General features: G+C 30.4%; 1 protein-coding gene and 1 long non-coding RNA gene across 2 annotated transcripts in view; one reads left to right on the forward strand and one right to left on the reverse strand.

Moving 5' to 3' along the window:
• LOC126856366 (calcium/calmodulin-dependent protein kinase kinase 1) overlaps window positions 1–17,928 on the reverse strand; it is a 73,133-nt gene that overhangs the window by 49,907 nt on the left and 5,298 nt on the right. The window contains exon 2 of the mRNA XM_050604807.1: window positions 11,386–11,804. Coding sequence (XP_050460764.1) covers window positions 11,386–11,416 — 31 coding nt within the window. The 5' untranslated portion in view covers window positions 11,417–11,804. The remainder of the gene's footprint in view (window positions 1–11,385; window positions 11,805–17,928) is intronic.
• LOC126856416 (uncharacterized) overlaps window positions 1–17,928 on the forward strand; it is a 158,581-nt gene that overhangs the window by 38,373 nt on the left and 102,280 nt on the right. The gene's annotated exons all lie outside the window — the stretch shown is intronic.

Genomic DNA, 17,928 nt, shown 5'->3' on the forward strand with positions numbered 1-17,928 from the left:
GCCGAGTGTGCTTCAACAAGATTGTAATTCCTGAATCGATGAATAATACATTTACAGAGCGCATGGCACGTAACATCTTGGAAATTTATTTGCTTGGCGTATTTATTGTGTGAGTGAATCTGACGCATCATTTAAGAAATTATAAAAGAATGATAGTTTTATTTTCAATAATTTTGCAGCTCTTACAAACAATTAAAATAAAAAAAATTATGAATTTTCATTAAATATTATGTCAGCTTTACACATATGAGAACAAGCAATTTTATTAAAGCAAAATTAAGTTTACTTTATTATAAAATAAGAAATTATCTTTTCTGTTTGTGAAACAGAAAAAGTTTATATTATGCAACTTTTAAAGGTTTTTATATTTTCTCTTAATGTGCAATATTCGCAACAGATTTATTTTCATGCTCGTATTGTTTTTGAAATACGAATATAAGATTTGCAGATCACTAATTTTTCCAACGGTTGGTAGTAAAGTAAAAAATCTCACGCCTCATAAAGCTTTTTACGAGCAGATGAATAGACGTAATATTGAAAGAAGAAACTAAGAGAAAAAGCCCCGGTTGACTTTAATCGACGCTCTAAGAGTACCGTGCTTCAACGGATATTAAAGGTTCATTTTGATACGAGTGACATTTGCTAATTATAAAGTTCCGCTTTTACAGAATCACGACGTAATATCAATTATGCAGGCGTAACCGAGTATGCAATTAAATCATTTAATTTTTGTAATGCCGCCACTTTTCTTTGAAATATTCCAGCTCTACGCTACCTTATTAAAATATTAAAATTTATGAGAGAAATTTATATTATTTTTAGGGGGGATATATTTTTTAAATTATTATTAAAAATTTCCCATATTTATTGCTTCTTTTCAATTCGTGTATGGGCTTTTGATTAGAAAAATATTGCATTATTCGAAGTTTAATTGAGAGAAAAAGAGAAAGGAAAAGGAAAAAAGGGAGAGAGAATATTTATAAAACATTTAATTAAAATGGAGTTTGTGAATATATGACACGTATGTTTACGAACATCAGTAATTTGTAAGTTGATGTTAATGTAAAATTTGCTACTTCTTTTCATTACTTTGTATAAATTATGTATATTGCGTAGGATATAAATTACAGCAACCTTTGCATGCTGTATGCAAACACATAAGCAATCAAAACGTTGTTTCATCGACACGTGCATTTCAAATGTGCAAGTTTTGTAGCTTGTGTTTTCCGCAATATTATACGTTACAGCGTACATTAAATAGTCGTTCATTTTGAAGCCATAATTTTGAAATACTTTTTATGCCACTATTATTTTTTTAATGAGTCTTTCTAGTGCTAATATTAAATTGCATCTCCGCAATGTAAACAAAGCAGTAAAAAAAGTCAATTTAATCTTCTTCTTTCTTGATAAAAGCGAAGAAATCAAATTGGGAATACGGAGAGCTTTATAATTATTGAAATGGATAAATCTATTTGTTTTTAATCTTGGAGTGAAGGAGAATAATTTTGTAACTTATATTGAAACTTTATCGCCCCACAGAAATTTGCTATCAATTCCGACAGTTCAAATGTTTTTTTTTTTATAGGAACGGTAACAGTAGATAATGAGATTGTGAATATGCAATAATTATTATGTAGTATTAATAATTAATTTTTTTTTATATTACAGTTTGCATTTTTCTTTCAAATTCCTGAATTTTGTTATACTCCTTAGCCGTTTTAAACAAATGCATTTCAAAAAGTTTTTATTTTTTTTTTCATATAAATTTATTGAAGTACATTTTATTAATTACAATATTGATATAGACCTATAATAGAACAATTAAATTTTTATTTTAAATAAAGGTTAAATATAGAATATTTTTTGTCAGCGTCTGTATACGCATATTAAGAGTTATATTAATATTATAATTAATAAAATACACTTTAATTAATTATGTATGTATAAAATTTGGACTTTTTTTAGGCTTTAAAAATGATTTTTATATTATATCAAAAATGGATTAAGAAAAATTTTTTATTGACTCAATTGAAAATTACAAATACTTTTTCGAGAATATGTTATTTCTGTGCTCTTCCCACAGTAATATAATTTCCATGTATAGAGACTAATTGCGTCTTTCCAGGGACCCAGAGGTCTTGACATAACCGCATCACTTTACAATAATTTTATTTCTACTTGCTGACCCGATGCTCTCGTCCATCGGGAGTCGTGAAATTTCATTACTATGTGCTCGGGCAATAATTAATTACTAGCCGGTAGGACTCTCGTAATTTTGTTTCATCGATGTGATATGAGAGGAAGAGACATACGCTAGCGAAGTTTGCTGCGACATTGAATCAAAAATTATAATAGTTCTAATAGTGACAGATTATTGCAGGCTAAATGTCGAATTCAATTACTTACATGACATGATAATAAAAGAAAATTTTTCGGAAAGATTACATTTTTGTAATTTCTCGTAATGTTATATTGTAGCAAATAATATATTGCATCATATTTTGTCTTATTAATAGTTTATACAAAATTATGATAAAATAATAATTATTTTTATTGTCTATCAAAATTGTAACATTTTATTTTTTGACAAGATTTTATTAAAAAAAATTTTTTTTTTTAATATTAAGCAATATGTATTATATAATTTTTTCATATATATTATAATAATATTATTTAAAAAAATAATAATTTTATAGAATTTATAAATTATTGTAATATTCTAGTGTTTGCTTATTATTTCCGCTATCAAGAATATATTGCATTTTGTAAAAGATTATTAATATGAAACACAACACACACAGGAATTATATAAAAGTTATAAATTAAAATTCCGTAGATTTTTATGCAAAATAAGTGACACCATTTCCGAGCACATTATAGTACATTGTATCGTCGGAAAGGATCTTCTTAAGCATAGGCATGAATCCCGTTAGGAAGAGATAAAAGATTCGATAATATAAAATTTGTAATGCTATTACTACGGAGTTATTTAAACGTTAAGCTCAAGCATGCGGAGGCTTTTGTTTCTGACTATCGGCTTTTATCCAAGCTTGACGACGAGTGAATCTTTCGTTTTTCCTTTCTTATAGTAATATTTAATATTCTCTTCAACTATTGTTTTTACCAACTGTCATCTTTTTCGACTTTTCTTCTACTGAGATTAATAAAGTGATAGTAAACAAACATATTTACTTCTTATTTGAAGAATTCGTTTGTGAATCACTATACAATTTTCTCGGTCTTTAATATTATTTTTATATTAATATTTCACTGACATTTTTTTATAACTCTCTTCACCGATTTAATAATGATAGTGTTAGTAACTGAAGAGATTTAACAACAATGCAAAGCTTTAACGAAAATAGTGAAATTGAAAAGAAATAATTCATTTTCGTAAAATATAAAATTAGATAAAAGATTTGTACGCGCAATTTTTTATCATGATAGAAAAAGTACATTATATCTTACGCGGGAGTTTCTAAAAAGCGTCCGAAAATTTTCATGAAGGGAGTATGGCCGGATGGAGGAAGCCGGCCCCGAGGAAATCTAGAACAGGATGCAAATGTGAGAGGAGGCGGTGACGATGCAAAATTGCCCGTCTCGTGTTCAATTATGCGGCAGACGATTTCGTAAGCACGTGGATAAGTCAATTGTTAAATCGTCAAGAGATCGGGGACCGGCGACTGTGTGTGCATCCGTATTATCTCGCGGCCACACGTATCCTCCTTTCTGGTTATAATCAATTCTCGCTAACTCGTCGGCGCGTCGGCAAAACCGTCCCGGTGACACCCGATATTGATCGAGAGAACCGAGTAAACGAAGCGTCATCGTCGCTACTATAAGTCGAATTTCTACATGGATTGCAGACTCTCTATTTTTTTTTTTTTTTTTTGAAATTCGGATATTGAAAATCTATTTCAATTTTTTCCGCAAGTAAATCTATAATTTATTTTTTAACAATACGATGCACATTCAAGCGATTATTTTTGCAATTTTACAATTTTCGGGTAATTAAAATAATTTCATTAAAAGTTTGTGGTGTCATCTCATGTTTAACATGAGATATGTATATTATTAAGTAAAGCCGATTATATATAAAAAATTAGAGAAAGCATATGTCGAGGTAAAAGATTACGTGGCCGAATTGATAACGTGAAGAATTTTAACCGCGAGAAATGACAATATAATATCACGAAGGTAAAAAAGAAATGACGAGTGGCCAGACTATTTTATACACGATTAATCGATAACTATCGACTCAATAAATGTCGTTGCACATATTTTTCAAATGTCAAAATATGTGCGCAATGTGTGCAAACAGCTAAAGGTAACCATGCACAAAATAGCGATTCAAGATAGGACGAGGCGGTGTTTAATCGACTTAAATTTGTATACTTTTTCGTTCTGCATTTGGCGTAAAATCAGTGCCGTGAGAAAATCGATAAGAACAGGAGGGAAAATAGCAATTTAGAGACGGATAAAAAGTAAGTGCGAACTGCGGTAAGTGATGCATTGGAACGGCGAAATAAAGGCAAAATTCTGTGTAGCCGAGCTGCGAAAGGATCGACAAATTGACGTGCTATTTGCGTCGTGCACATTTATGCACCTACGTACTACCTACCTACATCCGGGAAATAATTTGTATCGATCGGCGTTGCCTATGAGAAATTAATTAACCGCGAAAATCAATCTTTATTCTTGCGAATTTTATTATTTATATAACTTTAATTATAAATATCGCAATGAATAAATGTATTTTATAGCGCGCGTTCCGATAAGTTTTCCCATCGCGAGTAGCAATTATCGAACGTGTCCACGAATAATTTATTATCGAATTTATCGAAGGAAACAATTTTACACACTTTTTTTTTTCGATGCTAGAAAATTCTATTTATATCACGAAAATAATTATCTTCATTAATGAGATTCATTTGGAAAGAAGATTTCTTTTTATTCGACATATATATCAATAATCTGAATGATGTTGCGTATATTATATCGCTGTTCCATTCAAAGTATGCGGGAAGGAAAGCCTTAAAAGCGGAGTATGAAAGTATGACATCGGGGACTGATAACGACGCGAGCTACAATAGTGAGGGAAATATGGACGAAGGTTGTGTGAAAAGAGGGAAGTGTGTTTGCCGTTTACGGACGATTCGCGGGAGTGCTTTTTGCGCGATGTTGCAATTGCGTCGCCTTCGAAGATCCTCCTAAGTGTAATGAGACCTTGAGACTTCGTCGGAGAAAAAGGGGGCGAGCGAAATACCCACGGATGGCAAATTGCCGCCTTTTAACTAGAAATGCAAATGCGAATAATCAAAACGCGTCGTGGCAGTTTTACACGCTACTTTCGTTTGCGTGCACGTTAAAATTTAATACACAGGCACGCATGTTTGGTCTGCTAATGATTATTTTTTGATTACCTTAATACGTTTAATGCCGAATGAAATTTATATATGATGTATATCATAATTATTCCATCGTGCAATTTAAAAAATAGAGAAAAGAGAAGAAAGAAATGTGTGCTAAATTATAATAAAAACTATACTTTAAAAGCGAAATAATTTTTTATCCCTTGTTGAAGTTTCGAGAGATCTTTATCCGACAAGAAAAATATTAATGAACAAACAGAGTGATGTAAAACTTATATTTTGTTGTAACATACTCTCTGAGACCGGAAATGGTACATTTTTTATTGGAATTTCTGTGAAAAATTTAAAACGACAAACAAAAATTCAGAAATTTATTCCGGATGTCAGAAGGCTCGATTATTGTTTAATATTTATAATCTGTTACATGAAAAGAGTATGTGTATGATTTAGATGGAGTCATTTCATAAAAAATTTGTTTGTTCAAAAGTTTGCCATTTCCGTAAATGTATTAGATGTTCGGAAATTAAAAAAAAAAAAAAAACTTTCTCTGAATTTTAAGATCATCCAATTGAACCATTATTTTTACAATATATTTCACGTTTAAAATCATACAAATTAATTTATTAATCATTAGCATTATTAATTTAAAAAAAAACAATAAAAAGAAAATAAATAAAAATTGCTTATAATTTTATAAATTTAAATAATCGCAAGCTAGTAATTTCTTAAAATTCATATAATTGTTTTATCTAATAAAGAAAATCTTAACAATGCGCAACAAATGCTGGCTAAAGCTATTCTTTGATAAGAAAACGGTACATTTAAATCTTGTGATTTTGAGTTTATAATGAAATTCCTTCTGATGCGGAAGGAAAAGAGCAAACCAGACTACTCTTCGATCTTGGCTACCGCGGTACTTGCGGTAAGATTAAACGTTTCTGTATACTTCTATAAGGGTCGCCAAACTTTTCTAAGTCAAACTCGGAGATAAAACTATTAAACTGTATGCCCTAGACGTTGTCAGACGAAGTATTACGCAGTGAATGTTTTATCAGCACAACAGAGTTTCGAACTCTCCCTTTGTAAGCCAGCTACTTTCAGAAAGATGTTACAAACTGCGACGGAAAGAAATGTAACTTAGCTTTTTCCAGAAGCACAAGAGAATCGACATGGATATCGCATTTTACAACTTCAAAAATATAATTTATATTTAACTTGCGAAAAGAAGTTTTCATATACATATACATATATATATATATATGAAAGCACATAACAAGATATTTCAATTTACCTTATAAAGCCTTACAAAATGCTATATTAATTCAATGTATATATTATTTTAGCTCACTTTTTTTTTTATAATCTAGAGAAATATTTTCTGAAATTAGTGGCGAAAATAAAACGGAACGTTGAATTATTAATTAAAGTTAATTTATTCATTCGTAAATATTCTCGCTCTTAATGTGAAAAAAATAATTAGCTGCATCGCTGTAATATTGCCGTAACATCTATGTACATTAATAATGCATCGAATTAGTGCATTCAATGTGCGTGCACGTTCATTTCAATTCGCTGCACGTTCGGGCGAAATCGCTCCAGCACAGAAAAGATCGGCAGTATCGAATCATCATCAACGACATTATCTGTGTTTGTCATTGGATTTAAAATGAGAGAGAAAAAGAGAGAGGGTTAGGGAAAAAAGGAAGAGCAACGAAAAAAAAAGAAAAAATAGAGAAAAAGTAAGCTTTGTTTGCAATCGATAGCGAAATCATTAATCAGCACAAACCTGATTAAGAGTCGTAATACCCTATATTCTCTTCTTCTCTATCCTTCTTTTTCTATTATAAATCTCTTGAGAACCAGAACATTTGGGATTTAATCTAATTTATTTTCTCTTTCTTTACAATCATCATACTGCTTCATAATGATGTAATTAAAAAATATTTAGAATATTTTGGATAATATATTGGATAATTTAAATGGTGGCAAATTATAGAGGAAGGATGATTTTTGAACGAGCAAAATATTCTCTTGAAAATTGAGGCTTATATCGAGAGGATAATAGAGAGATAAATTCATAAAATAAAAAAGTATATGGCATGTATGTTAATAAAAAATATGATATTACGCATTATATAAAACAATTCTAAAATTTATTTTCCGAAGTAAATCGAACCGTAAAAATTTCCAGGAATAAAAATTTTCTAGCTTCAACAGACGGTCGCGAATTTCGCAGCATTTCCAGATCGTCGAAGACGATTCGCGGATGTCACGAGAAGCATTTTTGCAGCTTTTTTGCAGAAAAAAGTTAGACTATGTGCGAACGGCGAAGAGGTTTCCGACACTCGTCGAGGTCATGGGCGATGCCATCGAGAAGATTTACGACCGTAAAACTTTATTTTACTTTTTCGAGCAATTCAGCAAAAATTCACATACTGCCACACAATGCGATTTATGAGTTTTCGTGAGATTTTCATATTTGTTAACGTTGCCGATTGTCAAATGGAAAATTCACTCCTTTTTTTTTGCTTCTATAATTAATGATATAAATCAGAATATAAAATATTATTTCTCTCTCTTTTTCTTTCTCTTTTTAACTGTAAGTTGTCTATAAAATCTCAATACATAGAGCGTAGATATAAAGTTATGATATTTTGAGATTACATTCAATAATAATATCTATGACGTAAATATGATATTGAACGTATAATTAAAATTCACATTTGTCTAGAGTCATAAAAAAATACATATTCCAATGACCCGCTTCAGATAACAAATGCAAAAATAACTACTTGCGGTATCAAAATAAAATGCTGAAAAGGAAGAATAATAAATACTTTGTTAAAATAGCGACAGGAAAATATTAATGTGGAATGAAAAAATACGACGTGCATATTTATTTTTTTATGCTTTTTGCATACAAGGAAACCTTTTAAAATCTTTCTTCCTTTATATATATATATATATATATATATATATATATATATATATTTTTTTTTGTCTTAATCTTTGATTAATGTATTTTTGACAGGTAATATTAACGTGACATGTAACGTGAAATGAAAAGAAAGAAAGATTTCAAAAGGCTTCCTTACATTCAGAAAGCAAAAATATAGTTATTCTAGCGAAGCACTAGTACTTTTGCTTCACATTACATAAAAAAATATGCACCTTGTATTTTTTTGTTTTACATATTTTCCTGTTGTTTTAACGAAGCATTTATTATTCTGTATATGTGTGTGTCTTTGGAATAAAGAATTTTAATGAAAAGTTTTCGCATTTGTATTTTGCTATTTTTTATTTTGGCAATAAAATTGCAATTTAAATTTTATAGAAAGTTTATTCTTAGCATTTGTAACTACACGTCACGATTTTGTAAAATGTATTTTTTTTAACGTGTATTTTTACTACATATAAATAGTTTCACAATGTATCGATTGCTTTGCCTTGGTTTATCAAATGTATTTCTCTTTGCTCATGGCGATTAAATTAATTGTTTCGATTATAAAATTCATTATTATCTTTATTGTAGTTTGTTAAAAAGTTATACAATGTTGAAAAAATTTTTTAACGATAATTATCATAGAATCGTATGTATACTAATTAATGAATAAATATTATATTATTTGAATAGAACTCTTAAATATATTAAATGTGCGTTAAAGGGTTTAAAAAATTTTTGTTCTATTATTACAAGTATTTTTCAAAATATGAGCAGATACTTTTTTTATTTATAAATATATTAGGTACGCAACACCACGAGGCAACATTTGTAAATATATAGTGTATGCCACAGTTGCTACTTTATTCATATAGGCAATTAAGCATAACTGTATTTCTTTTACAAATAGTATTGATTAAAGTCCATATAAATTTAAACAATTATCGCTTCGTCAGCCTTAAATGAATTATTTATTATCTCATAGAAGAAGTTATATGCTCCCGATAAATAAAATTGCCGTTATTCATATATTCACGACTTATAGCATGCTATGACATATTCAGGACGAGCTTGAGTACAAAATGAGCTCGTGTAGCAATATAGTATAAGCATAAGATGTCCTTCAAGATGTCGTCTTAGATCGCCCAAGTTAATCTTAAAATACGTCAGGTTTATTTTACTCTGATGATCTTGAAAGAAAATTTTATAGTGGCATTTTATCAATATAGCATAATATGTGAGTCTTATGTAAAATTTATAATTTTTTCAGTTATAAATTTCGAATTCTTTATCATTTCCTCGAATCTCAAGTTAATCGCGCGTCGTTTGCTTCTGAAAACTCGGTTTATATAGCAGCCACTTGTATTCCAGCTCTTGTATGCATCTATACGCCTTTTTCGCCTAACAAATGTTACATGATCTTGTTTAAGGGGAGTCTCAATGTCGTAATACTTATACATATTTTGGGGAATTATTTACGCATTACTTCGCATTACTTCGCATTGATTTACAAGTCTTTTAGCACAAAACAATAATAACCCAGACAAGATTAAAAAACGTCTTGAAAAATAAAACCGATGTCCTCGACTTTAGAACGTTTTTAAATACGCGTGAATAATTCTCAGAATCAAACGATTATTTATGAATATTTGAGATAAATAGATAACCGCAAAGATATTTTTCTAATTTAATAAAATAAATTTAAAAAAATATTTTTCTAATTTAATAAAACAAATTAAAAAAAATATTTTTCTAATTTAATAAAATAAATTAAAAATAAGTATATGGTTGGTAAAAAAAATCGAAAACTTGGTTTTTTGCTACAAAATGCCAACTGTCTAGATAGATTGTTATGAGTGAGAGGAAAAAATGTCATCTAAAACTAAAAAAAAAAAAAAAAACTAAATGAAAGGAGTACGAATGTAGAGGTCAATAAATAAAATAAAAAAAAAATTAAAATAGAGACATTTCATCTGAAAAAACGTTTTCTATGGTTGAACTCTTGGTTGAACTCGAATTCCGAATAAGGTAAATCGCAATACATGTACAAATTTTTGGTGAGTGAGACACTCCTCACTTTTGTTTCGGATCGAAAGAGCCGTTGATGCCGCGTCGAGCAATTGAAGCACGTTTCGACAAACATCACATTTTCTCCGCGAAAAGGAACACGTAGATGGTATTAAAGGTTAGAGAGAAGTAACTGGATAGTAAATTTAAACCTTCACTCCCAGGGACATGCTCTTTAGCCATGAAAACTTTGAAGGTTGACCCAACATTTTTAACGATATTTAAGCATGAGTTTATAACATGCGATGAATTATCCGAGCACCTTTTTCGTATGATAAATATTATTTGTATATTATTTATATATTACTATTTATATTGATGTATATACTACGTGTGAGGAGTTAAATTAATTATGTATCTATACATTTTTAATAATATTTTTGAGTATAAAATTTCATAAAATAGCTCCATTAATCTGATATTCCTACTACGAGATATTACGATATATAATTGTGCTAATTTGATATTCTATTCTCCACTTTATAATATCAAGTAGCAGAAAATTTATATTAAAGATATATCTCGAGTTTATCTTTGATATATATATATATATATGTCGAGAGCAAATAAATTTAAAAAAATTTTAAATATCAAAATTAAAAGAAAAATTAATTGCATTAATTAGCATTACATTAGTAGCTACTATTTAATGCAATTAAATAGTAGTATTTAATATTGTAGCATATAACATATTCTCTATTATTTTTTATACTTTTGCGAGTAATAAATTCGGGACAATAAATCAACAATAAATTAATAATGCTACACATCTCAATTTTTTGTGCTGAAAATGAATGATAAAGCTTCAAAAAATTGAAGCAGTTTTTAATCTGTTATTATACATATGTAATGAATTAAAGATGATTAGAGGTGGACATTATATTATATTAAGAAAACATTGAACGATCGCATGTTATTTTGACAAATCATGCTTCGTCACCCATGCCGACGAAATGAACACTATCGATTAATGCTTTAATTAATGCGTGAGTCATTTTCACTCACCTTCCATGGTCATGTTATCTCCGAGCTTCATTTCATAGACTGTCCTTTCTTCTGCGCGTTCACGCGCTCATTAAGCGCTCTTTAATAGGATTGGTCGACGGCGGTTGCCAAGTTTCATTTTGCTCTTCACACTTAATTTTTGAACTGACGATTTAATTACTTTACTCGCCGAATGTTTATCCGCGAACACTTATCACTTGCTCGCAATCTTGACACGGATTATAATTAACGTTTCTCCTCGGACTTGTAAATCGAACAATTCTTTCCGCGATTAAACTCATTGCTAAAATATTTCATTTGGATTTTTTCCTCGCGCAATAAAGTTGTCGCTTTGCAAGATTAGCTCTTTGAATTCTTCGTGATGAATACGTACATACGTCTATCGTCGATAATATCTGGAAGGGACGCTTTGTTTGTCTCTGAAAAAGAACAAAAATAAACATGCGTTAAAGTTTCAATGTTAATTAACGAGGGATTATAGAATTTGGAAGTGAAAAATTAATTTTAAAAACATGTTAATCATATAATAAATTATATTTGAAGAACAAAACGCGTTTATTAAATGCTTTGTAATTATATTTAAGTAATGTAATTCACACACATATAATGAGAACTCTGTCTACACTGTACTTGATAAAACAATACCATACCAAAGGATCGATAGACTTAAATAAATAGAATAATAATCATATACAGTAATTTAAAAATTTCATACATACACATCTATATTGGATATTAACAGTTCAAGATCAGAGATACGTGGCTATTGACCTTTCGAACAGGATAAGGAGTTGATTATGATAGGAGACGCAGGTGTTTTGGAAGAAAATATAGCTCCCGCGCCGATAAGATAACGTTATTGATTATTTGATATATCGGTCATATCCGCGTCATAAAAGTTATATCTTGAGAAAAGTTAACTGTTTTCCTGCCTTCCTCGCTTGCATAATGCGACAGTTAGACGGATGCTATCACATTCCGCAACTCGCAAATTTGCACTTGTCAAATTTTCAATAAAAAGTGCAAGACCGCGTTTGCTATTTTGTGGAGATTAAAACGCGACGTTAATTCTGTCTTATTTTTAAATAAACATAAACTGCATCTGCATTAAGAAGACAAGATTTATATAATGTTAGAGTCGAAACATTTCGATTTTAATCGTTCCACTCTTTCGTTCGCGTTAACAGATCGATTTTCTCTGAGTTTTCTTTCGAATAATACGTTGACAATCTAATCAAAGAATTTAGGTCAAGTGCATATAGCGCATAAGTGCGTAGTAGTAAAGTTTGGCGGAATAGGCCGTATTTCATGCATACGCATTGCGTAACCTGCTGGAGCACCTGAGCATTGCTATTCCTACGTGTTACATGATCCTCTCGAATGCACTGAGAAGCATAACATAACGCAATTGTGTTCTGGCAATTCCAACATGCTCCTGCCACTGAATGTTCACAATCCTCCCTCGTATCGCGTTCGTAACACGAGATTATAATATATACTCCTTTCCTCGATGCGACGATTATGTCGGAATTAATATTTACCGGCGTCAGTGGCGCATGCGAAAATTGTATTATCAAAGGTTATTAATCGAATAATATGGGAACGTTTAATAAAACAAAAATATAATAAATTATGTGCAATTAATAAAGAGCGAAGAGATTAATTACATTCTTCGGGTTCACATACACGATTTCAAAATGGATATTTAATTTTTTATTTATTAATAATTTTTAATTTATGAAGTTAATAACTGTGCAGCATAAATAATTGTTGGTCGACATTACAAATTGTAATAAAACGAGCGTACTTGGCATATTGTAAATTATAATTGATAAAATTTATTACCTAACTTTTGGTTTTTTTTTTGCAAAAGACTTTGCAAATATAAATTAGCAGAATGTTGAGTGTTGAAACTATGAACTATGAAAGACCCCAATGGAGCTTTAGAGCCATAATTCTCTCTGGCGATTTAATTTTGCACTTAATAGCTTTACTTATTGTTACTATATTAGATTATTGTGTGCAGCGTTGAACTATTATACGGTACTGCGTTATTCCTGCTTGTGAAAATAGCGAGAGCAAAATATACCTTCACGTAAATGGACAATAAACATAATTCGCGTATTTATCTTCTAAACCACAGAATCACAATGGCTGTCCTACTTTCACATTTATACATATAACCGTTATTCTTCGATTCCCAAGTGCTGTAGAAAAATATTGGACGTCGTGTTTTTAATGTAAGTTACTTTCAAAGTATAATATTCATTTTTCTAGCTTTAGCTAAAAAATAATAAAAGAATTGATTGCATTTTTAATTTAACTGTTTTTTTTTTTTTTTTTTTTTTAAATATTGTATTTGTTCTCCTATAATCCATTTTGCGATTTTTTAATTCTATATATATTATATAATATAAGGAGGCTTCTTGTAACAATAAATAGTCATAACAGGACATTGAAATTTTATCTAATAAATGATAAGAGTATTTGAATAATATCTTGAAAAAGCTTACTTTTTTATGGAATAATTGAATTGAAAAAGAATATAGTTAACCCAGTAGTAGATCTTGACGTTAAAATTTTATGATAAATTTTTGGGATGCTATTAAATTATCTCTCTTCAAAAATATTGACAGATATATACATGTACATTGATTCTACAGTATATTGATTTTACAAACAATATGCTTCTCTGTGAATCGTGCCTGAAGAATTGCAGTTGTTCTCTGTTTACAGAAACGAAAGAAAAATGAAAAATATACGACATATAAAGGCAACATCATAAGTTTGCAAATTTGAAAGCAACATGGAGAGTATTTCAGCAAGAATGAGATTTGAATAAGATTCACAGATGAAGAATGGCAGTAAAATTTCTCTCGCTCTTTGTCATTGTGTTATTTCAAAAATACCTAGAATTTCTACTAAGAACGTAAGACATTAGGATTTTCATCAAAATAATGAGCACGAATAGAGAGACTCCCAATTTTATTATTGCTTATATAAATCTCCTCGAGCGTTATTCGTATCAAAGGACTTAATCCGTTTGCCTCTTCACTTGTCGTCTACTCTCGATGTTGCTTTGATGTACCGACGGTAACTATCTCTTTGCAAATAGCTGATGCAGCATTTGATGCAGCGCAACTCTATTTCCACATTTCGCTTTTGCTGAATTTACATCGTTATCTACGATTATCTCGCAAACGTGCATTTATTTTATATAGGGTGTCTGATAATAATTGCCCAATCAATTCAGTGTGAGTATAATAAGCGCGCAGTAAAAAGGGACAATCCATTGATACGTGATTGCTAGGATGCGAAAAGCTATTATTATGTACTGCTGTCACGTAACCGTTGTCATTAGTAGAGCTCCTTTCAAAATTTTGTTGCGCGCTTAGCGACCGCATATTTTTGGGCTTTATCTCTTCTCGCCGCGCGCTTATACTCGCGCGGTCGATCTTTTTTTAATTAATTTCTCAATAATTATATTATAAAAATGGCAAAATGATAAAAGAAATTTCTCCTTGGTTTCATCAGCTCTATTCGCACATTATGGAGCGATTATTATTAGACACCCTGTATATTCGGTCTTCGCGCAAACAATAAATATACAATAGAGAGGAAGCCGAGAAATGATTAATTATCTAAAATACAGAATTAAATATTTTACAATTTTGATTTTGTAAGGAAATTAGATGTAAAATCAAGATTATAATAATTGTACAAAAATAAAAACAAATTTTATTTTCTAAAATAAAGTTAAAAGTGAAAAATATATAATAATAATATATTTTATATTTTTTGAATATTTTTTTTTCTCGAAAAAAATTTTAATTGCAAATTTTGATCCTAAGATCAGATCGTTCTATCGTATTATCAAGAGAGAAAAAAGATTTTTATATGTGTGCGAATATATATTGGACGAGCTACCTCTTTCATACATATTTAAGGAGATGTAAATTTAGTCATCCAGAGTTATCGAAATTGGATCTATCCATAATATATATATACATATATATATATATATTGCGATTGTCGAGCACAAATTTATATTATATGCATAGGATATTATTATACTGGAAAACGCGCATAGGAAAGTTTTATCAAGCGTCGCATATTTATGTTAGGTATGAGAACGGGGAATGTCTACACTGTGTATAGTCACGTAGTTCGTTATATAGTCAGTCTTTGTATAGTTCGTTATATCGCGTCAATGTACAATGATATCTGGTGATGGTAACGATTACAGAGAGATGATCGTTGATAATGTGTATTTAAATGAGAAGGCTTGCTTACGTCACGGCGACGTGAGGCGCTATAATTCGATTGCGCGCACGCTATCACGTGTTTAAATTAGAGAAAGGGACGTGTTTAAAGAGATAGCTGTACGCCCGTTTCCAGAACGGATGTATGTATATATTCGACTGAGGTATATATTTGCCTGCGGCCTGTGTTTGTCCCGTGCGGTTGCATTACCTGTCCAGCTTTGACATAAACGCGGTTTCTGTAAGTGTGCACTTGCAGCTTCGAATAATTCATATCGCCCATCCCAAGCACAAAGAGCTGCAATAATATATGCTATAATTGCAATATCAATCTGAGAAACTAATTCTGTACATTTTGATCGAAAATATTCATTATGTATTTGATTTAGATTATTCTGCATACAAATGTACCTGCTCTTGCTTTGATTTATTTATTACTCGGATTTAATTTAAAGATATATCTTAAAATATATCATTTTGAAATATCTTGCAATATTAATTTATGAAGAGAAAATCTTGACCTGCAATCATGATTAATCGCAATTGAAATATAATAGAATTTTTTTTTTAACAATACATGTATACATTTATAGATCATATTCCATTTTTGACTTCAATTGCCACGAGAACATCACAATGAATCTAGTAAACTCATTCTGACAAAATCACAGAAGATAAAAGGACGAATTGAAATACGAATATCGAATGACGAATAGTGAATAAGAAAAAAGGGTCGCGTATAATCAGACACGGACACGTGGGGAAAAATGTACACGTGGAAAGTCCAAGTTTACATGTACATACGATGCATGGCGTACGCGTGTCCCAGCCGGCTGTGCTCTTGCTTCTGGCTCTATCGATTTAGGACGACTCTACGTAACCGCGACAACCAGTCGACTTGTATATACACGGCCTCTTTCGTGTTATGCCCATCCTTTATTACGCAATTGCAAAAAGGCTCCTAAGGCTTACGATTGCGATGTCTAATTAATCGTTTTCCCGAGCTTTGACCGCGCTGCCTTTATTTTTTCGTTTTGCTTTGCGTCTGTTGATGAATCGAACGTGCGGTTGAAAATAAAATTGATTACACCAATCACGGGATTTTTTGAGTTATCGCTACACGATGTATCTATCACGATGAAGATTAATTAATAAGAGCACGCGATACGTGCAATAGTGGATCGATATGAGTTGAATAATGTACGTATCATCGTCTGCGTCTCGTGGTAATAATGTCGGCACGGTTCCTCTCGCGAACTGTAATAAACACTAATGAGATTTAATCGGCTACAGTTCTATGCACGGCTAATTCTTATTACGGCTCATTATGAAGTTGCACGTGCAATTCCGTACAAGGATCGTCTCGTGACGAAATACGCGCCAAGGAAGATGACACGGAAGTACGCCAAACTGTCCTTGATGAAACCGCGCTTATCGATTTTCCTGAGTAACTTATTTGATTGAAGAGCATGAGCACATTCTTTTGAAGATGCGGAAATTCACGATTTCGCCAGTTGTTGAAATACTTAAAATACTTTGTAACGATACGACTGCGCATGTTATGCGCAGTCGGTGTGAATAATATTATTATCATCAAGCATTAATAAAAATATGTTTTATTAGAAAACAAAATGTTATCCAGGCAATGTTGTTTTTGAAATTCTAAGGCCGGTTCTTCTCAAATTAAAAAGCAGAACTTAAAAATTTAATTAAAATTTAAATTTAGAATTTCTTATAAAATAAACGTTAGGTTGTGCGAAACATAATATATTATCAATTTAATGTTTAGTTACATATTTAATTAAAAAAATTTTATTATTATATATTTATTATTATTATTATTATTATATATTTGATTTAAACATTTTTTTAAATTATGTAAAATAATAATTATGTTTTTAATTTTAAAGCTATATACACAATAGTGGTTTCTTTCTTTTACAATTTTATAATAAATTTTTATAATAAATTATAATAAATTGGATTGTTCGGAAAGTTTTCTAGTTTGTTTTCCTAAGAGAAATATATAAGATAAAAAAATATAACTAATTAGAAAAAATATAAAAAAATTAGAAAAATTTTCCAACCAACTTATTATTTTCAATGTTTTCGCCTGTGTTAATCCTTGAATAGTTTTTACGAATAAATTGCCAAATTATTTTGTTTCAAAGGGTAGCTCAAAGTATATAATCATCTTCAACCTCCAATTGTGCGTTGTGAAACACTGCTCCGGACTTTCTACGTAAACGGGGAATTATGCGGACACCCATAATATACATAT

Source organism: Cataglyphis hispanica, chromosome 18, assembly GCF_021464435.1.
Source record: "Cataglyphis hispanica isolate Lineage 1 chromosome 18, ULB_Chis1_1.0, whole genome shotgun sequence".
Lineage (NCBI taxonomy): Eukaryota > Metazoa > Arthropoda > Insecta > Hymenoptera > Formicidae > Cataglyphis > Cataglyphis hispanica.